A 21,457-nucleotide genomic window follows, 5' to 3' on the forward strand; every position below is an offset into this window, starting at 1 on the left:
AAAACCTATGCCTTGGCTACAACTGCGGGCACTGTGGCTCACTAGGCTAATCCTCTGCCTGTGGCGCCAGCATCCCATATGGGCACCAGTTCTGTCCCAGTTGCTCCTCTTCCAGCCCAGCTCTCTGCTGTGGCTCGGGAGGGCAGTGGAGGATGGCCCAAGTACTTGGGCCCCGCACCCACATGGGAGACCAGAAGGAAGCTCCTGGCTTCAGATCAGCGCAGTGCCGGCCGTGGCAGCCATTTGGGGGTGAACAACAGAAGGAAGACCTTTCTCTGACTCTGACTCTGCCTATTAAAAAAAAAAAAAAAATTTATGCCTTGGCTACAACTAGGAATCCTTTGCATTACATGTAAAACAAACCTAAGATTCTGAAGTGGGAAGAGAGGAATGCCGGTCAGCTAGGAATCATGTGGTTAGGGCCCTGGCTTTTCTCTTCACCTGCTAGACCCCAGCCTGCAGCTGAAGAAATCAGCAACCTCAATTGCCTATGGCTGCAGACAAAGTTTCAGGGAAAGCCTCCTCTCCCCTGGCCTAGGACCTAAACATAGTAGCCACGCAGGAGGGAGGAGTTTTAGAAGACAATGGCTCACAGCAGCTAAACACTACAGGGGAAAGCAAAGGAAAAAAACTATGGCCCATGCCCCACCCATGTCAGCCAAAGTATGTGGAAACTGGGATAAGACTCAGTGTCTCATAATATGAAAAGCTCTCAATTTTTATTTAAAAAATCATTTTAAATATCAGGAATCAGATCTCAACTTAAATGAAGGTGGGGCAGAGAGAATCATTGGATGCCAAAATTGAGATGAGCAAAGATGTTCAAGATACAGGACAAAAGCTTTCAAGCTTTAGAACCACTTTTTTTCAAGACAGAATATCATTGACAGCAGGACAGAGGAAGTTGTTGGCTGAGTAGATGCTCTAGCAATGGTCTCCCCACAGAGACACCAATATGAACAGCTTTAACATGCCAAGTCACCTGCACAAGACATAGAAAACCAAATGAGAAACCTTAATATCTGGTTTTGGTATAAAAAATACATGAAATCAGGAAGGAAAGAGTTGCCTGTGGCATCACTCCCCCCAAGTAGCACAGCCTCCCACTTCAGGGAGTTAGAATCAAGATACTAGACCTGAAAGCCAGTACCAGGCCAGCCACTCTAAAAACTAGTGCTGGACAGAGCCCCTGCCCCCAGACCAGTTTGACAGATTCTGGAACTGCCCCCTAGCAAATGGAGCATGGTGCCCCCAGCTGATTGGATGTATATTCCAGTCGCCTCACCTGGCTCACCTCAGCAGCCTTGGGCTTTAAGTCTTCCTCATCAGCAGAGAGTATTTGTGTAGCGTAGGCTTTGGTCTCATACGTGTGCTGTGCTGGTCTTGGCAGCATTGTTGCGTTAGTGGCTAGGACTAGGAGTCGTCCTATCCCGGCCCCACCGGTAAGGACAAACTACTCACTTTTTAGACACTTCTCCGGTTCATTCTGAACACCACAACTGCAGATTTGGGACGAATCTGAGCTAGGGGCACCTCTGAGACTGAAACACTGGCACACTGGCAGGACATCAATAGTGAACTTGTAGGAAACCTTAATGTAGGACACCATCTAGTGCTGAAATGGTGTCCACAGGCCTCAGGGGAAAAGTGCTTAGGATTTCTTGAAGGACAGTAACAAAGCAAGCCAGATTATAAACACTGGAAAAAATAGCTACTCTCAGTCTGCAGATAACAGTGTACACCAAGAAGCACCAAGAATTTTAAAGGAACAATGATATCGCTTAATAAACAGAATAGGTGCCAAAAAACAACCACATAGGAAAGGAAACTTTCAAATGCTCAGATGAAGAATTTAAAATAGTTATGGCTGGCACTGTGGCATAGTGCGTAAAGCCACTGCCCATGATGCCAGCATCCAATATGGGTGCCAGTTCATGTTCCGGCTGCTCCACTGCTGATCCAGCTCACTGCTAATGGCTTGGGAAAAGCAATGCAAGAAGTCCAGTGTCTGGATCCCTGACTAAGAAGTTCCTGGCTTCAACCTGGTCCAGCAATGGCCATAGTGGACATTTGAGGAGTGAACCAGCAGATGGAAGGGCTCTCTCGGTGTCTCCCTCTGTAACTGACTTCCAAATAAATACAAATAATTTAAAAAAAAAAGTTGTTTAAGGAAATTCAATGAATGTTAAAGGAACACAGAAGAATGATTTTTTTAAGACTTATTTACTTCAAAGAGTTACAGAGAGGGAGTAAGAGAGGCGGGGGTGGGGGTGGGGTCTTCCATCCGCTGGTTCTCTCCCCAGTTGGCCACAACGGCCGGAGCTGGGCCAATCCAAAGCCAGGAGGAGGAGCCTCCTCCAGGTCTCCCAAGTGGGTGCAGGGGCCTAAAGACTTGGGTCATCTTCTACTGCTTTCCCAGGCCATAGCAGAGAGTTGGATTGGATATGGATCAGCCAGGACTCAAACTGGCACCCATACGGGATGCTGGCACTGCAGGTGGCGGCTTTACCCGCTATGCCACTGTGCTGGCCCCAGAATGATTTAATACTCAACAGCAAAATTCCTCAACCAATATTAAACACACAATACAATGCATCAACAACAGAGCAAATCGAGCAGTAGAAAGAGTAATCTTAAAGATAGGCTATTTTAAATACACAGGAGGAAGAAAAAAAGAAATGAAAGAAGTTTACAGGAACTTTGGGAGAAAAACATAGCCAAGTTAGTGGGGTTCAAGAGGAACTTGAGAATGCCAAAAGGGTAGAAAGCATATTCTAAGAAATAGTAACAAAAGATTTCCCAAACCTAGAGAAACATAAAACTACCAGATACAAGATGATCAGAGGTCACCAGTCCGATTCACTTCAACCATGTCTGCTCCAAAAGAAAAGAATGATCCAATACATGAGAGTGTTCCAATTCACCGCTCAGCAGCGATCTTACAAGCCAGGAGGGAGTGAGACGAGACTCTGACAGAACAGAAGTACTGCTGGCCAACAATGCTGTACTCAGTAAAGCTGTCCTTTAGATAGGAGGGAGAAAGGCATCCCTAGACAAATAAAAGCTGAGAAAATTTGTCTCCACCAGGCCTGTCTTACAAGAAATGCTAAAAAGGAGTTTTTAAAACTGAAAGATCCAAAATGATTAAGAAAATATCCAAAGGTAGAATACTGACTGGTAAAAATACTTTTAAGAAAACTGAGAATGTTCTAATATTATAAATGAGGTAATTATTCAAATCTATAGTATGAAGACAAAATAATAACCACATTAATATGTTGAGGAAGGCAATATAGAAAGAGGTAAAACTGGACATCAAAAATTCAAAATGTGGGGGCCAGCACTGTGGTGCAGTGGGTTAAGCTGCCTTCAGCACTGACACCCTGTGTGGGTGCCAGTTCACATCCCAGCTGCTCCACTTCTGATCCAGCTCCCTGCTAGTGTGCCTGGAGAGGCAGCAGAGGAAGGCCCAAGTGCTTGGGCCCCTATCAACCACATAAGAGACCCGGAGTAAGCTTCTGGCTCCTGGTGTCAGGCCCAGCTCTGGAAGTTGTGGCCATTCGGGGAGTGAACCAGCGGATGGAGGATCTCCATCCCTCCCTCTCTAACTCTGCCTTTTCAATAAAATAAATAAATCTTAAAAAAAAAAAAAAGTAAACACATGACACCACCAAATACACTTAACAGAGCAGGTAGAATCATCCACTCAATGAAAGGACAGGTTCTTATATGTCAATACTAACCTTGAATGTAAAATGGATTAAAATCATTAACTAAAAGACTTAAGTTGGCTGAGATAAAAACAAACCATGCCACCACTATATGCTGCACACAGAAACTCACTTCACAAAGATACATACAGACTGAACATAAAGGGTTGGAAAAAGATAAGCAGGCATAGCTATCCTGATCAGATTAAAAACTTTAAATCAAATCCCTTCAAAAGAGGTAAAGAAGGACATATTTTGTTAAAAGGTTCAATTCAGCAAAAAGACATAACAATCTTAAATTTATATGCAGAATACATATATACAGAAAATACTATTAGACCAAAAGGGAGAGACAGACTCCAATAAAATAATAGGACATGGCTTGAACACCCCACTCTCATCAATGGACACATAATCCAGACAAAAAAATCAATAAAGATACATGGGAGTTGACACACTGTTGAGCAAATGGACCTAACATTTACAGGACATTCCACCTAACAGCTGCAGAATATACATTGTTCTCATCAGCACATGTAGCATTTTCTAGGAGAGACCATATATTAGGCCACAAATCAAGTCTCAGCAAATTTAGAAAGACAAATCGTTCCATGAGGCTTCTCAGATCATAAAGGAGTAAAATGAGAAGTTAACAACAAGAAGAAAAGAACACTCATAAATATTTGGAAATTAAACACGCTACTACATGATCAATGGGTCACTTAAGAAATTAAAAAGAAAATAAACTTTCTTGAAATAAATGAAAATGAAAACAAGCTATCAAACCTGTGTGATACAGCAAATGCAGTAAAATAAGAGGGAAGTTTATAACATTAAGTACTTACATAAGAAAATATGTCTCAAGATCTAATGATGCATCATGAAGACTTAGAAAAATAAGAACCCCAAATCTGCAGAAGGTGAAACATGGTGAGGATCAGAGCAGAAATAAAATTGAAATTAAGAAAAGTTTTTTTTAAGATAAGCAAAATAGATAAACCTTCAGCCAGACTAAGAAATAGAGAAAAAACTCAGAGAAATGAAAAAGACATTACAAGGGACACTACTGAAATACAAAGGAACAGAAACTACTATGAAGAACTATATGCTAATAAACGGGAAAACCTCAAAGAAATGGATAAGTTTCTGGATTCATGTAACCAAGTTTAAATCAAGAAGATACAGACAACCTAAATAGACACATAACAAGCAGTGAGACTGAAGAAGTTATCAAGTCTTCCATCGGGACTGGCACTGTGGTGTAGTGGGCCAAAACCTCTGCCTTTGGCCCCAGCATCCTGTGTCAGTGCTGGTTTGGGTCCCAACTGCTCCTCTTCCAACCCAGCTCTCAGCTGTGGCCTGAGAAAGCAGTAGAAGGTGGCCCAAGTATTTGGGCCCTTGCACCTGGGTGGGGTACCCAGAGGAAGCTCCTGGCTTCAGATCAGCCCAGCTCTGGCCAGTGAGGCCATCTGGGGAGTGAGCCAGCAGATGAGACACCTTTCTCTGTCCCTCCCTCCCTCCCTCCCTCTGTAGCTCTCTCTCTCAAACAGATAAAATATTAGAAAAAAAAATCTTCTATCAAGGAAAGTCCAGGACTTGATGGCTTTACTACAGAATTCTATAAAACATTCAAAGAGGAAGTAACTCCAATACTCTTCAAAGTATTCCAAAATATTGAACAGGATGGAACTCTGCCAAACTCTTTTTATGAGGCCAGCATCACTTCTATACCAAAACAAAAAACACAACATGAAAATACAGACCTATATCTTTAACAAACAGATGCTAAGATTCTCAACAAAATATAGCAAATCAAATCCAAAACCACATTAGAAAGATCATACATCACAATCAAGTGGGATTTGCAAAAGTCATTCAACATATGGAAATCAATAAATGTCATAAATAACATCAGTAGAATAAAGAACAAAAACCATATGGTCTTCTCAATTGATGCAGAGAAAGCATTTGATAAGATTCAACACCCTTTCATGATAAAAACCCTCCACTTAATTAGGTATAGAAGGAAGATTTCTCAAAATTATAAAGGCTATATATGACAAACCAATAGCCACTACCATACTGAATGGGGAAAAGCTGAAAGCATTTCCCCTCAGATCTGGAACAAGACAGGATGTCCACTTTCACCACTCTTATTCAATATAGTACTGGAAGTTTTAGTGAGAGCAATTAGGTAGGAGAAAGGGAAACAAAATCAGTAAAGAGGAAGTCAAAACACCCATGTTTGAAGGTGACATGATGTTGTATATGGAAACCCTAATCATTCCACCAAAAAGCTATTAGAATTAGCAAACAAACTCAGTGAAGTTGCAGGTTACAAAATAAACATACAAAAAAAAAAAAAAACCAAGATGGGGCTGGCACTGTGGCATAGTAAATAAAGCCTACAGTGCTGGCATCCCATATGGGTGTCGGTTCAAGTCCTGGCTGCTCCACTTCCAGTCCAGCTCTCTGCTATGGCCTGGGAAAGCAGAAGATGGCCCAAGTCCTTGGGCCCCTGCACTCACATGGAAGACCTGGAAGAAGCTCCTGGCATGGGATTGGCTCAGCTCCAGCCATTGCAGCTATTTGGGGAGTGAACCAATGATGGAAGACCTCTTTCTCTGAATCTGCCTCTCTATAACTCTGCCTTTCAAATAAATATTAAAAAACAAAAAAATAGCTCTTTGCATACCAATAACGAACTCACAGAAAGAGCAAGAAAGAAAGCCAGTTCACATTAGACACACACACACACACACACAAATCAGTTAGGAATAAATTTAACCAAAGAAGTGAAAGATCTCTACAATGTAAATTATTAAACACTGATGAAAGAAATCATCAGGGACACAGAAAAGTGGAGATATTTCTTGCTCGTGGGTCAAAAGAATCAGTATCATTTATACTACCTAAAGCAATCTATAGATTCAATGCAATCCCTGTCAAAATACCAGTGACATTCTTTACATCATTAGAAAAACCAATCCTAAAATTCATATGGAATCACAAAAGACCTAGACTATCCAAAGCGATCCTGAACAAGAAAAATCAAGCTGGAAGCATCACAAAACCTGACTTCAAAGCACACTACAAAGTTAGTTATTAAAACAGCACGGTACTGGCATAAAAACAGATACACAGATCAATGGAACAAAATAGAGAGCCCTGAAATTAATCCACATGCATACAGCCAATTGATTTTTGACAAAAGTGCTCAGACCATATAGTGGAGTAAAGGATAATCTCTTCAACCAATGGTGCATAAAATGAATAAAAATGGTACATAAAAGAATGAAATTAGACCCATACCTCTCACCATATACAAAATCAACTCAAGGTGGATCAAAAACCGAAATTTAAGACCTGAGACTATAAAGTTGCTGGAAGAAAACATGGGGAAACACTTCAAGATATTGCTGTAGGGGATGACTTCTTGGACAAGACTCAAAGCACAGGCAATAAAAGCAAAAATAATCGAGACTATATCAAACTCAGAAGCTTTTACAGAAAAGGAAATCATCAACAGATTAAAGAAATCCAACAGAATGAAAAAAAATATTTGCAAAGCACCTCTGTGACAAAGAATTGAGATCGCAAAAATATCAGCGGCAACATAAAACCAACCAATCCTACTGAGAAATAGGCAAAGGACTTCAATAGGTAGTTCTCAAAAGAAATACAAATGGCTAATAAATATACAAAAAAAAAATGCTCAACATCACCAGCCATCAGGGAATTGTAAATCAAAACCACAATGAGATATCACCTCACTTGTCACAGCTGAAATCCAAAGCACAGGGAGTTACAATTGCTGGCGAGGATGTGGGGAAAGGTAAACACTTACTCACTGTTGGTAAGAATATAAATTAGTGCAGCCACTGTGGAAAACAGTGTGTGGATTTCTTTATAAAGCTAGAAACAGACTTGCCATAGGATCCCACAATCCCACTACTGGACATATACCCAAAAGACTTGAACAATTTATCAAACAGATACTTGTGCCAGCACCGTTCACAATAGCAAAATCTGGAACCAACCAAGTTGTCTATCATCAGATGAATGGATAAAGAAACTGTAGTATATATACACAATGGAATATTATTCAGCTATAAAAAAGAAATTCTACCATTTGCAGCCTAATGGATGCAACTGGAGGACATGATATTGAGTGGAATAAGCCAGACCCAGAAAGACAAATACCGTATGTTCTCTCTTACAGGTGGGAGTTAAAATTTAAAAAACAAAAAAGAGAAAGAAATGTGTGTCTATCAGTTTTGCTGCAAAGATAGTTTTATACCTTTGTCAAACCAATGGTTAAGAATGTTACACTATTATAGTTTTAATGGTCTGTGACTAAAGTTGACTGTGTATGGGTGAAATGGTCATTTTTCCATTCAATTATTATTTATAGCCAATGTCTATGTTCCTACTAAACTAGGGTCTTTTGCTTTTTACTTGTTAAATACTTCTTATTTGGTGAAGTATGAAGCCTTTTTACTGCAGTGTAAATTTAAAATATGTTATCTCACGTGGCCAGAGCTGCAGTGTAGCAGGTAAAGCTGCCGTCTGCAATGCTGGCATCCCATATGGACTCTGGTTTGAGTCCAGGCTGCTCCACTTCCAATCCAGCTCTCTACTGTGGCCTGGGAAAGCAGTAGAAGATGGCCCAAGTCCTTGGGCCCCTACTCCTGTGTGGGAGACCTGGAGGAAGCTCCTGGCTTCGGATCGGCGCAGCTCCAGCCATTGTGGTCAATTGGGGAGTGAACCATCAGAAGGAAGACCTCTCTTTCTGACTCTCCTCTCTCTGTGTAACTCTGACTTTCAAATAAATAAATCTTTAAAAAAATTGTTATCTCAAAAAACTAAAGAAAAAGAGAAAGGAGGAGGATAGAGGAAGGGAGAGAGGGAGGGAGAAACAGATTATGTTCTTAGAACTGTATCTATGCGGCCGGCACTGTGCCACAGTGGGTTAACGCCCTGGTCTGAAGTGCCGGCATCCCATATGGGTGCCGGTTCAAGACCCAGCTGCTCCACTTCCTATCCAGCTCTCTGCTATGGCCTGGGAAAGCAGTAGAAGATGGCCCAAGTCCTTGGGTCCTTGCACCTGTGTGGAAGACCTGGAAGAAGCTCCTGGCTTCAGATGTGAACCATCGGATGGAAGACCTCTTTCTCTCTCTCTGCCTCTCCTCTGTATAACTCCGACTTGCAAATAAGTAAATAAATCTTTTTTTTTTTTAAAAAAAACTATCTACAAGTCACATTGAATCTGTTATGAACTAATTAAAAATAAAATAAAACAATCATTTATTTCAAGAACATGGTGTTCCTTTTGCTTTAACTTCTAATTTAAAATTCAACACAGAAGTTAAGTTCTCAGTAAAATTCTTGTAGCTGTCCTGATTTATGCCTCCGACTTGTCTGCTGAGGCTCAGATGTGGTGGTTACACAGATGGACTCTTCCAGCTCCAAGCCTCACTGAGTCGTGATCTACTCGGAGGCTTTCTCTGCAGTTTCCCTCCTGTGAATGACGTAGGCACCCTAGCGCATAGATTTTTGGAGGGTGTGTTGCGACAAGCAGAGCCTCTGCGGGGCCTGGTGGAGAGTCAGCGCTTGGCATGCGTGACTGCAGTTATTGTTACTGTGAATGCAACTCTCCCGCCTCCTTCTGTCTCCTGACTGCTCACTATCATTCACAGAAAATACTGATCACTCAAGCACTTCATATAGGCAAGTAAAATTTGATTTATGTAAAAAATTCGGTGTAGAATTTTATTAGAAAGACAATCAAAATATGACTTTCCCTATGTTTATTCCCCCACCCTATGCCACCTGAAATTATCTTGCTTTTGTAAAAATAAAGAGCTGACATCTGTTTCAATTCAGTATTTCCTGTTGGAAAACTATTACATTATTTGCACTTATCCCATTATTTCCTTTGCATAAAATTCTAGAACTGAAATGCCTGGGTTACACATTATACATTTTCCTATGAGCAATTTTCTTTTCTTTTCTCTGGTTCTAATTAATATTCAAGGCAGGTTGGGGGGAAGGAAATGTACTAAGAAAGAAGGCAAAAATATAGCTTGCCCCACTGGCAGTCAAAATTTTTAAATTTCATTTCTATTGAATACTGTTTAATTAGCAATCAAATACTAGTAATCTCAAGTATTTTAAATGGTACAATAGACAATAGATATCAATCCTAAGTTCAAGCTATTACTGTTATGCTGAAGACTAGTTACTAAATCAGTACTGGGTAAAGAGGTCCGCTTCCGCATGTGACCTCCACGTGACTTTGCAACCTGTGGTTGAAAACAAAGCCTCACTCCGGCACTGAGGCAGAGAAAAGCTAAACCTCAGGACCCCATCCTGACCTGCGCATCCTGGGGGAAGCTCTTTGTTCAACATGAACTTTGCTTTATTCCTGTCTGTTCTGGGCTGCACGAGGAAGGAAAAGTGGGCTTCCTCATTATGGTGCAGATTCACACTTCACAACCAGATGGTCAAAAATACCCTGAAATACCACCAGGTCCTGAGGCTTCCATCGCAGAAATCGGTTCCTGGATCCCTCTGGACCATCTCCAGACACGATGGCTGCAGACTGACCAGAGAACCCCACAGGGACCCCTTGCTACAGTGACAGCAGGCGATCCACACACTGCCATGGGTAACGCAGCTGGGACAGAGCACCCCGTCTCCCATCGGATCGCCCTCACAAGCACCGCATGAATGAGTGAGAAGCACTCATTCCTTCTCTGTGGTTTCTTCCTTCCTGTAAAGCCGACACGCAGAGACCCAACCCCCAGGCCCTCTCCAAATGCAAAGGGTTCTCACCCCAAGGGCCACGTAGATTCTCCCTACCACATCTTTAGAAGGAAAAAACTCCCTGTTCAACAGAGCAGCTGGGCTGCAGTCTGGTGGAAGAGGGATGGGGACGAGACTCCAGGCTGTCACAGAGCTACCAGCACCACCTGTCGCTCCCCGTCTTCGTGGAGGAACGACACAGGACCCTGCGCTGTTCTTTTGTCTGCTCGGCCCTCCCCGGGTTTGCTGCTGGTTCTTCCCGGGTTGGCTGCCGTCCCTTCCACCTCCGTGGAAGGGCGGTTCCCCCTGGCCACTTTCCCCACTTCCGCAGGGGAGCGGCACACCGCCGGCCGGCTCTCTCGGGGGCTGCACAGGTGTTCCTTCAGATAGATGTTCCCCTTAGATGTTCCTGGTGCATGCCGTCTCTCTCCTACTTTATAGTCCTCTTCCGCCAATCCCAACTCGGCTGCCCACACGCCAAGTACGCTGCTCTCCTCCAATCAGCAGCAGGTCCTACAGTTTATTGGTGGAACTGGAGGCAGCTGTGTAGAAGCTGTTTCTCCCTTCTCAGCGCCATATTGTGGGAGAGCAGATGCATAGAATAAGTCTTAATTCCAGTAACTTAATCTAGTCCGAGTTGCTCCCAGTTGCTCCCCACAACCACTGACTCCCAGCTACACTGTTCGGGACAACGCCTCGTTGTTGATCGTCTCTGCCTGTGTTCAATGTGTGAGTGTTAGGGGAACCCCATCTGCTAGGAAGTACCCAATTCAACAGCTAGATAACCCGGCTTTCTTCTCCCTACTGCTTATCCTGTGCTGGCTACACAGGAATGTCTGCCTCTGGTCCAGCCTCCGTCCTCCTCAGCAGACTTTTACTGGACTGCTTCTGTCCCATGTGAGTCTAAGGAAGTTGCTGTTCAGTGGAGGATGTAGAAATTACACCACGGTGTCTCAATCTCAGTATGCTGTTCAAGTCTTTCTTGTCAACACTCTTAGAGTCCACGAAGTGGGGAAGAAGTGGCTCAAGGAAAATAGAACTCGATCCTCAGTAAATTTAGAGAGGAACTGAAGAACTTCCCTGCAATTCTCACTGGCAATGTGCTTTTAGATAGCTTAGTCTCTAAACTTGAGTAAGAAGTCTTTTCCTGAGTCAACACTGACATAAAGTTGCAACTTTGCCCTCAGTAAGTGTGTGTTTTAGAGCACTGCTTCTCAATACGTTTTCTACCACAGAGATCATGCCTTTTGAAAGTTATGGCTACCATAAAGTTGGTCTACTGAGCTGCAGTTTTCTTTGTGAAGTTAAACTAGGCCTCAAGCTCACATTTTTAGCACTTACTTTATACCAGCTACTATGCGAAGCAAGCCTTCCTTCTCACTGAATTCTCTATCTGCCCTGTAAGTTAAATACCATTATTTTCCCATCTTCATCAACGAGGAGGTTGACAATTTAAAAGACAATGATTGCCAAGGTCACACTTGGAAATGGAGGAGCTTGCCTTTGAATCACTGATCCCTGGTGGGAAAAGTTCTCCCCCAGAACTGGCAGTACTCAATGCTACCAAAGATTGCGAGATCAAATGGTATGCAAAGGATCTGAACAAAATTCTGCGTTCTCCAGTTCAATGTCATGACTCTGTGCATAACAAGGGAACTACAGCAAAACAAAGGCCACTACCAAGAGGCTGATGAGAACGAGTGTGCCTCTCCAAGGCATACATTATTGTCCACAGCTACAAACAGGCATCTCAACACCTGCACAGCAGCGTTTTTCTAAGGACTCTAGATGTGAGACAGAGATCTGCAGAGGAGACTAAGCTTCCTGCAGCGTTACAGTGCAGTTCCTTAACATGAAATGTCAACTAAGGAGCCGTTCTGGCTCAGTTTGCCTTATAGAACTAAAAACATACTTTGAGGAATCAGCCCTAGGGAAATTTACCTCATTTACTGTAATCTCATGGACAGTTTAAAACAGAATGAATCTGATGTCCACTACAGGTTGAAACTTAGCATAAACTTACTGTTCTAATAACGCCACTGCAAGCAATATGATAAAAGGTACCAACCATGCTCACACACCCCATGTTTGTTATTCATGGTAAGATGCTGAGAGAATAACACAGATGAAGAGACTTACCTTTTTTTTAAATTTTGCTTCATCGCATGTCTGAAGTCTTAAAATGGATTCATTCATCATTTTCTCCTTGTACATGTTTATATTTTCTTTTTCAATTACATCGGCATTGCTAGTCAAAAGCAGGCACTTGCTCCCTTTTGCTCTTCCTCTGCCTATTAGGAAATAAATTTCTTATTTGGTGTTTTTGCTTTAAAACTCTGGTATAATCTGAAGATACGTAAACCAAGGGATAGAGGTATTTCTAAAATTTAACTTTACTTCACTGAATCCAACTTTGTAGGAAGGAAGCTGAGCTGTTCAACAGTGGCATGAGCCCAACATATAAAACATGAGGGAAAACGAGAGTCCACAGTAGGCTGCTCAGGGCCTGCAGTGACATGGTGTGACTGGACAGTCATATTGCCAAAAACTCCAATTAAAGAAAAGCAACACAAAATCTCAGCATTACATTGTGGAGGCTCTAAGATAAATAAGTATATCCTCCCTCAAGAGCCTTTTAGGCAATGCAGAAATAAGATATATCCACAAGCACCAGAACATACGTGGAAAACTGTTAAGTTCTATTGCAAGGATAACTATAAAGGGCTATGGGACATTCAAAGAGAGACTGCTGCCAGCCGGAGGAATTAGGGTCAGGTGCTATGACGTCAGGAGAAGAAGGAAAGTGAAGCATAGTAGCACTCAAGCAACTCCTTTAACACTCAGTGAATGATGAGGTGAACTGGCTGAAACGGATACTGTACCAAGGGGAAGAATAGGAGATAAGACTGGAAAGCAGGTGAAATTTGCAAAATTCAACACTGGGCCAGCATTGTGGTGCAGTGGGTTAAGCTGCCACTGTGACTCCAGAATTCCATATGGGCACCAGTTGGAGCCCGACTGCTTCATTCCCACCCTTCTCCCTGCTAATGTGCCCGGAAAGCAGCGCCAGGCAGTCCAAGTGCTGGGGCCCCTTCCACCCATGTGAGAGACCTGAATGCAGGTCCAGGTTTCTGGCTTTGACTTGGCCTCATCCCAGCCATTGCATCCATTTGGGGAGTGAAACAGCAGCTGGGAGAGTCTAAGTCAGCCTTTCAAATAAGTAAGTCAACATTAAATGAATTGAGGAGCCACTGGAGTTTCTATACAAGGAAATGAGATGCTCAGAACTGATTTTTGGGGAAAGTCATGTGGCAGCTGTTCTTAGAAAAAAGAAAGGAAAAAAGGAGGAGAAACTTGTTAAGAGACATCTAATCCAGGTGGAACAGAAGAACTCCAAAATACGTCTTCTGGAATACAAGGAGCCCACCAGCACCACAAGCACAACCGGGGACGATCTACACGGTGACCTGCAAAGCCTCAGCCCACACTGGAACTGTCCTTTCGTAAGTATCTCAGTCCACATTGGGCAAATAAGCAGTATCACTGAGAACAAGAACGACTGTCAACACCACCCATTCTGTCCAGGTCAGTCACATGTAGGGCCAAGATTCCAGAGTCCACTGTGCCACTGATCACCTACACAGCCACAGCTCAGTAAAGGAGAAAAGCCAAAAGACCAACACAGTTGCAAATCAGAGGAGAAGTCTACAGATGGAGGAATGGCATCGAAGCTGCTCTCACCTCTGGTCTGGATCATTTTGATGACATTGCCCACGTACTCATACAGGATGACCAGATTGCACTGAGCAATGTCAATGCCTTCATCAGCAACTGAGGTGGCAATCAAAATATTGTGGTCTCCATTGCTTCTGAATGCATCCAGTACACATTTCTGTGCTGGAAGGGTCATTCCTGTATCAGAGGAAGAGGGAGTTAAACAACTCACCAAAGATGGAACTTTCCCCTGGTACAAAAGTAGCTTGCAATTACATAATGCTTGTTACATGTCAAATACTGTTATTAGTGCTTTATCTTCACAATGTCACAACAACCCTGGGCTACAGGGTCTATTCCTATGCCTACTTTAGAAAAGGCATGTAGGGTGACCTCTAACAGCTTAGATTCTGCCACCAGAGTGCCCAAGTTGAAATCTTGTCCTTACTAGTTGTGTGACTTTAGCAAGGTTATCCCAAAAAAAGTATTGGCCCTTTATGTTGAATCTCCCACTGGTATTGCTTTTCTGGTTGAACTCTGACTGATACAAGCCTTAAAAAGATATTATGGTATTTTAATATTATATACATCCATATATGCATGACATTTTAAATTTAATTCTCTCTATATAAATACCTGTAGTCTGACTAGTTTTGCCACGTCCAGTCAATATGCCAGGCTTTAGAAAGCTGAGTTTAGAATTTTCCTCAATCCACTTCTTTATAGCCTAAAAAGAAAAAGCAATCATCACTTGGACTCCATTTGTCAACCCTCTATTAATTATTGGAACATATGCAAAAAGAAAAACTGTTCAGTTTTCAGACTGAAAAACATGAGGGAAAAAAGTTCTTGGAATTAAACTCCATGCAATAATTCACTGTAATGGAATAGATCTTTGTGACCTAATATGATTTAATCTCCAAGTTGCGTGTGTGTTTTTTTTTGTTTGTTTGTTTTTGTTTGTTTGTTTGTTTTGGTTTTTTTTGGACAGGCAGAGTGGAAAGTGAGGGAGAGAGACAGAGAGAAAGGTCTTCCTTTTGCCATTGGGTCACCCTCCAATGGCCACTATGGCCGGCGCACCACACTGATCCAAAGGCAGGAGCCAGGTGCTTCCTCCTGGTCTCCCATGTGGGTGCAGGGCCCAAGCACCTGGGCCATCCTCCACTGCACTCCCAGGCCACAGCAGAGAGCTGGCCTGGAAGACGGGCAGCCGGGACAGAATCCAGCGCCCCAACCAGCACTAGAACCCGGTGTGCTGGCGCTGCAAGGCGGAGGATTAGACTAGTGAGCCGCGGCATTGGCCCTCCAAGTTGTGTTTTTTAAGTTAAAAAAAAAAATACAAAGTCAAGGACATTGATTGTGTAGAAATATGAGTTCAGTAAGATTATAGGACACAAGATCAATATACATAAATTATATTTCTATACACTAGCAGTGAGCAATTGGAATTTGAAATTTTTAGTACCTTTTTTAAAGATTTATTTATTTTAAAGGCAGAGACACAGAGGCAGAGAGAGAGAGAGAGAGAGAGGGGTCTTCCATCCACTGGTTTACTCCCCAGATGTCCTCAACGCCTAGAGCTGCACCAGTCGGAAGCCAGGAGCTTCTTCCAGGTCTCCCACATGGGTGCAGGGGCCCAAGGACTTGGGCCATCTTCTTCTGCTTTCCCAGGCCATAGCATAGAGCTGGATTGGAAATGGAACAGCCAGGACCCGAACCAGTGCCCATATGGGATGCCAGCACTGCAGGCTGCAGCTTTACCCACTATGCCACAGGACCAGCCCCTAGTACCATTTTTACCACCACCAAAATATTAATACTTAGGGGCTAGCATTGTAATGCAGCAAGTTTAGCCACTGCCTTTGATGGCAACATCCAATATCAGAGCACTGGTTTGAGTCCCAGCTCTGCTTCCAATCCAGCTCACAGCTGCTGCAAGTGCTTGGGCCCCACTACTCATTTAGGAGACCGGGACAGAGCTCCTGGCCCAGCTCCAGCCATTGCAGCCATCAGGCCAGTGAACCAACAGATAGAAAATCACTCACTCTCTCTCTCTCTCTCTCTCTCTCCTCTTCCATCTCTAACTACCTTTCAGGTAGATAAATCTTTAAAAAAAAAAATTAATTAATTAATTAACAGTGAGGCTGGCACTGTGGCATAGTGAGTAAAGCTGCTGCCTCCATTGCCGGTATCCCATATGGGCACTGGTTCGAGTCCCAGCTGCTCCACTTCCAATCCAACTCTTTGTTATGGTCTGGGAAAGCAGTAGAAGATGGCCCAGGTGTCTGGGCCCCTGCACCCACATGGGAGATCCAGAGGAAGCTCCTGGCTTTGGATCAGCGCAGCTCCGGCCGTTGCGACCTTTTGGTAGTGAACCAGCGGATAGAAGACTCTCTCTCTCTCTCTCTCTCTGCCTCTCTGCCTCTCTGTAACTCTGCTTTTCAAATAAAGAAATCTTTAAAAAAAAAGTTTATGGAAATTGAATTTAAAAGTAAATGTATTAAAAAAAAATCTAGATAAAATGTGTGCAGAATCCCTGTGCCAAAAATGAGCAAAAAACTGATAAAAAGAAACCAAAGATGTGACAGGTAGCCTCTAAGGAAGCCCTCAATGATCTCCATCTCCTGATTCAGATCCCTGTGTAATCCCCTCCCTTTGAGTGTGAACTCAACTTACTAACTAGCTTCTAATGAATAAAATACAATAGACATGATGTGATGTTTTTTTCAAGATGAACTTATAACTGTGGCTTTCAAATTCAACACTTTCTCCCTCAATCTCTCTTGGAGCATTGACTCTAGGGAAAGCCAGCTGCCTTATTACAGGCAGCTCTGTGGAGAAGCTCACTTGAGTGAACTTGGGAGCATATCTTCTGAGTCCTGCCGACAGCCCCATGAAGTGAGCTAGAAAGCTGATCTTCCCAAGGCAAGCCTTGAGGTGACTACAGCCATGGGCAACAATTTGATTACAGCCTCAGCAGAGGCCCTGAGTCAGAAACACACAATTGTTTCCAAATTCGTGACCCTTGGATGTTGTAATAAAGGTCTGTTGTTCCCAGACTCTAAATTGTGGGGTAAAGTGTTACTCAGCAGAACATAAATAACACAGAACCCCCACATCAATGAAGACTATACTCCAGTCATGGACTGGAACACTCAGTATTGATGTCATTTCCCCCTAGTTTTGGCTACAGATTAAATACAGTGCTAAACAAAATCCCAGCAAACTTTTTCATATACGTAGATGAGTGGATTCTAAAATGTGTATGGAAAAGTAATGAAATGTAACTAAAATAAAAAGCTGGAAGAGTCATGCCACTCTATTTCAAGACTCACCATAAAGCTATGGTTATCAATACAGAGTGGGATGGGCAAAAGGATAAATGTATAGATAAATGGAAGAGTCCGGAAACAGATCCATGCAAATACACTAGTGTGATTTTTCTAATGTTACAAAAGCATTGCAATGAAGCAGACAGTCTTCTCAACACACAGTGCTGGCAAATTATATGTCTAAATGCACAAAGGAAAAAATGCATCTCAACACATACCTCACTCTTGATACAAAAATTCATTCAAAGTAGATTATAGACCTAAATTAAAATGTAAAACTATAAAACTTCTATCAGGATCCCAGGTAAACAGTGTTCTTAACTATGCTACCACAGGCAAAATCAAGAAAAACTGATACATTGGACTCTGTCAAAATTTAAAACTTTCAATCTGTTAAGATAATGAAAAGACAGCCCATGGGCCAAAAGATAATTGTAAATCACACTTCTGGCAGAGATTTCTCTTTCAGAATATAAGCAGAACTTTCAAAAATTCACCCACCAAATGATAACCCACTCACTTAACAATGGGTAATAAAGATCCAGACCCCTCACCAACGAAGACACCGATGAGCTAGTAAGAATGTGAAAGCAGCGCAGTCGCATCAGTCATTAATGAGATGCAAAGTAAAAGGCTGGTGACGTACATCACACACCCACGGAACGGTTAGAAATAAAAACCTTGAGAAACAGCACAAAGGAGGATGATGTGCTTGCTCTACAGGTGCGTAAACTAGGGTGACTAAGACGATGAAGTCCAGTGCAAGGACAAACAAATATAATCAGAACACAGTGAGGACCCAGAAACCAACCCACACATGCAGAGCAGTGAGAAAAACGCAATCTTTCCAACAAGCAGTACTGGGTCGATTTGTTCTCCAGAGGAAAACAAGACTTACGTCCACAAGGGCTCTGGTTTTCACGAACAGAATGGTTTTGGTCTCCGGATTGACGTGGTACTCCTCTTGTAAAATGAGGTACAGGTCTTTGAGTTTAGGATTCTCATTGCTGGGATCCATGGAAACTGTTTCTAGTTCCTGCACCTTTCCTGTAAATGAGGAACATTTTACAAATACTTGTGATTTCTAAAAATCTAGAATATGCTGTGACCTTTATAGTTCAATCAATCTCTCAATCTTTGACTACAATTTTCTAAGTTATAACTACCAACAGATACAACTTTCAGGAGAGTAAATGTCAATATCAAAACACAAAGTATATACATCCTTTAAATTTCAATAATTCTACATTTAGGAATTTGAGCCAAAAGTACATTTATAAAATTATGAGATATCTCCAAGGATGTCCATTGTAATATTGCTTAGAATATGAAAAACAAAAGAAAAATACTCCACAAATAGGAAAATAAGTCAATAGATTAAGGGTCATGAATTTAATATTAAAACAATTTGGCTTGCCAGCACCGTGGCTCACTAAGCTAATCCTCCACCTGTGGCACCGGCACACTGGGTTCTAGTCCCAGTTGGGGCGCTGGATTCTGTCCCAGTTGCTCCTTTTCCAGGCCAGCTCTCTGCTGTGGCCCGGGAAGGCAGTGGAGGATGGCCCAAGTTCTTTGGCCCTGCACCCACATGGGAGACCAGGAGGAAGCACCTGCCTCCTGGCTTCGGATCAGCGCAGTGCGCCAGCCATAGTGGCCATTTGGGGGGTGAACCAATGGAAGGAAGACCTTACTCTCTGTTTCTCTCTCTCACTGTCTAACTCTGCCTGTCAAAAAAAAAAAAAAAATTGGCTGTTACAATAGATTACAGACCTAATATATATGCTGATATAGAAAAGTCTCACATATCGTAAGCAAAAGTCAAAATATAAGACAATGTATTATGATTCCATCTTTGAAAACATTCTAGAGCCAGATCATACCAGAGTGGGAGATTGCATTATTAAATTTCCAAGAGTTATGTGAGCCAGTTTCAAACAGATTGATTTAAAACTTAATTATATAATTAATTACACCATATTATATAAAATATATAATTATATTAAATATAATTATATAAATTATATAAAAACAATATAAAATTTAATTAACTTATAATTCAGCAACTCACATTAAAAACGAATGTAATAACCCCCAACTCAGTACTTCCTTTTATTACTTTTCACTATTATCTATACTTTTGTGGTTATTTACCTCTATTGTTCTTGCATGGCAAAATTACACTGAACAATGTGTACTACTGATCATGTTTTTTATATCAGCTGAAGGACATAATAATGGTGGCTTAAAATTAACCAGAATGGAAGTTTTTATCCCATGGGAATCAAGAGAACACTAAAAATCAGTACTTGATTTTCTGTTTTGTTGACAGTCTAGACTTATGAAAGTGATGAGAATAATGCAGATAACTATTCCATTGCAAATAACATGAAAAGTGAGGAGATATTCTCCCAATGTTTGAAAACTGTTATCCAAGTTACTCATATCAACAAATGATGCTCCAAAATATATTCTTTTTATTTTCCTTTTACTTCTAACATTAATAAAAATACATACCAACCTCCATATCAGTACTATATTTGTCAACTGCAACCATAAAATGGCTATGGATACAAAAGTTCTGGAAAAAACCACCAGAAGCATTTTACAAGGGGTCTTCAAGAAGTTCATGGAAATGTCTATTCTGAGAAAATTGCATGGATTTTTTTTAAAGACTTAACTTATTTGAAAGGCAGAGTGACAGGGAGAGAAAGATCATCCATACTCTGGTTTACCCACTAAATGGCTACAACAGCCAGACCTGGGCCAGGCCAACAACAGGAGCCTCGAATTCCATCCAGGTCTCCCACGTGATTGGCAGGAGCCCAAGCACTTGGCCATCTTCTGTTGCTTTCTCAGCCACATTAGCAGTGAGCTGGATGGGAAGTGGAGCCACTGGGACTTGTACTGGTGCTCCTATGTGGAATGTTGGCATTGCAGGTAAAGTTAACCCACAGTGTCACAATGCCAGCCCCAACTGCATTTAAACTGGATTTAAAACATTTTTTGTTAATTTTTTATTTAAATTTAATTTTTTTCTTTAAATTTTTATATTTTATTTGAAGGGCAATGAGATCACTGGTCCATTGGTTCACTCCCCAAATACCCTCAGACAGCTTGGGGCAGGCCAGGTCAAGACCAGGAACTGGAAACTCAATCCATGTCTCCCATGGTTTGGCAGGGACCCAACTACTTGAGCCATCACTACAGCCTCCCAGGGTATGCAATAGTAGGAAGTTGGAATTGGTAGCAGAACCAGGACTCAAACAAACCCAGGCACTCTGATATGGTATGCAGGTATCCCAAGAGGCATCTTAAATGCTATACCAAATGCCTATACTTTTCAAAAAATTTCTCCATGAATTTTCTAAAGTATCTTTATATAAAAGTCACTTGGCTACATGAAATTTATAATAAAGAGCATTACATTTTTTATTATTTGTAAAGCATGTGTTATATATCCTCTATATCAATAAAATTTATAATTAACTTAAATACGTAGAGACGCACACATTATTTCCACTAATAGCTGACTGCATGTAAGTATAGTAAATGCTTCAGGATAAGCAAAAAAAAAAAAAAAAAAGTAATTACCTCTGTGAAAAGGAAATCAAGAGGAGGAGAAATAAGAACTTATTTTCATTTAGTATCTTTCCATATTTTTGGTAGTCTGAAGGAGTGGGATTATGGGTCATTTTGGTTTTCTTCATATAACAATATATAAATAATTTTATGTCATTAAAACATCTTTTAGTGTTTTATATGTCTTAATAAAATTCCTGAAAGTTTTTTCAGAAGAATGCTACTACTGATCAACTGCATGGGAAGCACCCTTCTTCCCAACAGGAAACGGTCAAAGTAACTGTCCACAGCAGCAGGTGGCAGCTCCAACAGCTG

General features: G+C 41.7%; 1 protein-coding gene across 4 annotated transcripts in view; it reads right to left on the bottom strand.

Annotated features, from left to right (window-relative positions):
- The window catches only part of RIGI (RNA sensor RIG-I), a 66,529-nt gene that overhangs the window by 6,343 nt on the left and 38,729 nt on the right, over positions 1-21,457 (bottom strand). For all 4 annotated transcript variants that reach the window (XM_002708040.5, XM_051844796.2, XM_051844798.2 and 1 more), the window contains 4 exons: positions 18,462-18,610; positions 14,868-14,958; positions 14,259-14,429; positions 12,657-12,808 (listed from right to left, as the gene is read on the bottom strand). In XM_002708040.5, the coding sequence (XP_002708086.1) occupies positions 12,657-12,808; positions 14,259-14,429; positions 14,868-14,958; positions 18,462-18,610 (563 nt within the window). The remainder of the gene's footprint in view (positions 1-12,656; positions 12,809-14,258; positions 14,430-14,867; positions 14,959-18,461; positions 18,611-21,457) is intronic.

The sequence above is a fragment of the Oryctolagus cuniculus genome, chromosome 1 (assembly GCF_964237555.1).
Source record: "Oryctolagus cuniculus chromosome 1, mOryCun1.1, whole genome shotgun sequence".
Lineage (NCBI taxonomy): Eukaryota > Metazoa > Chordata > Mammalia > Lagomorpha > Leporidae > Oryctolagus > Oryctolagus cuniculus.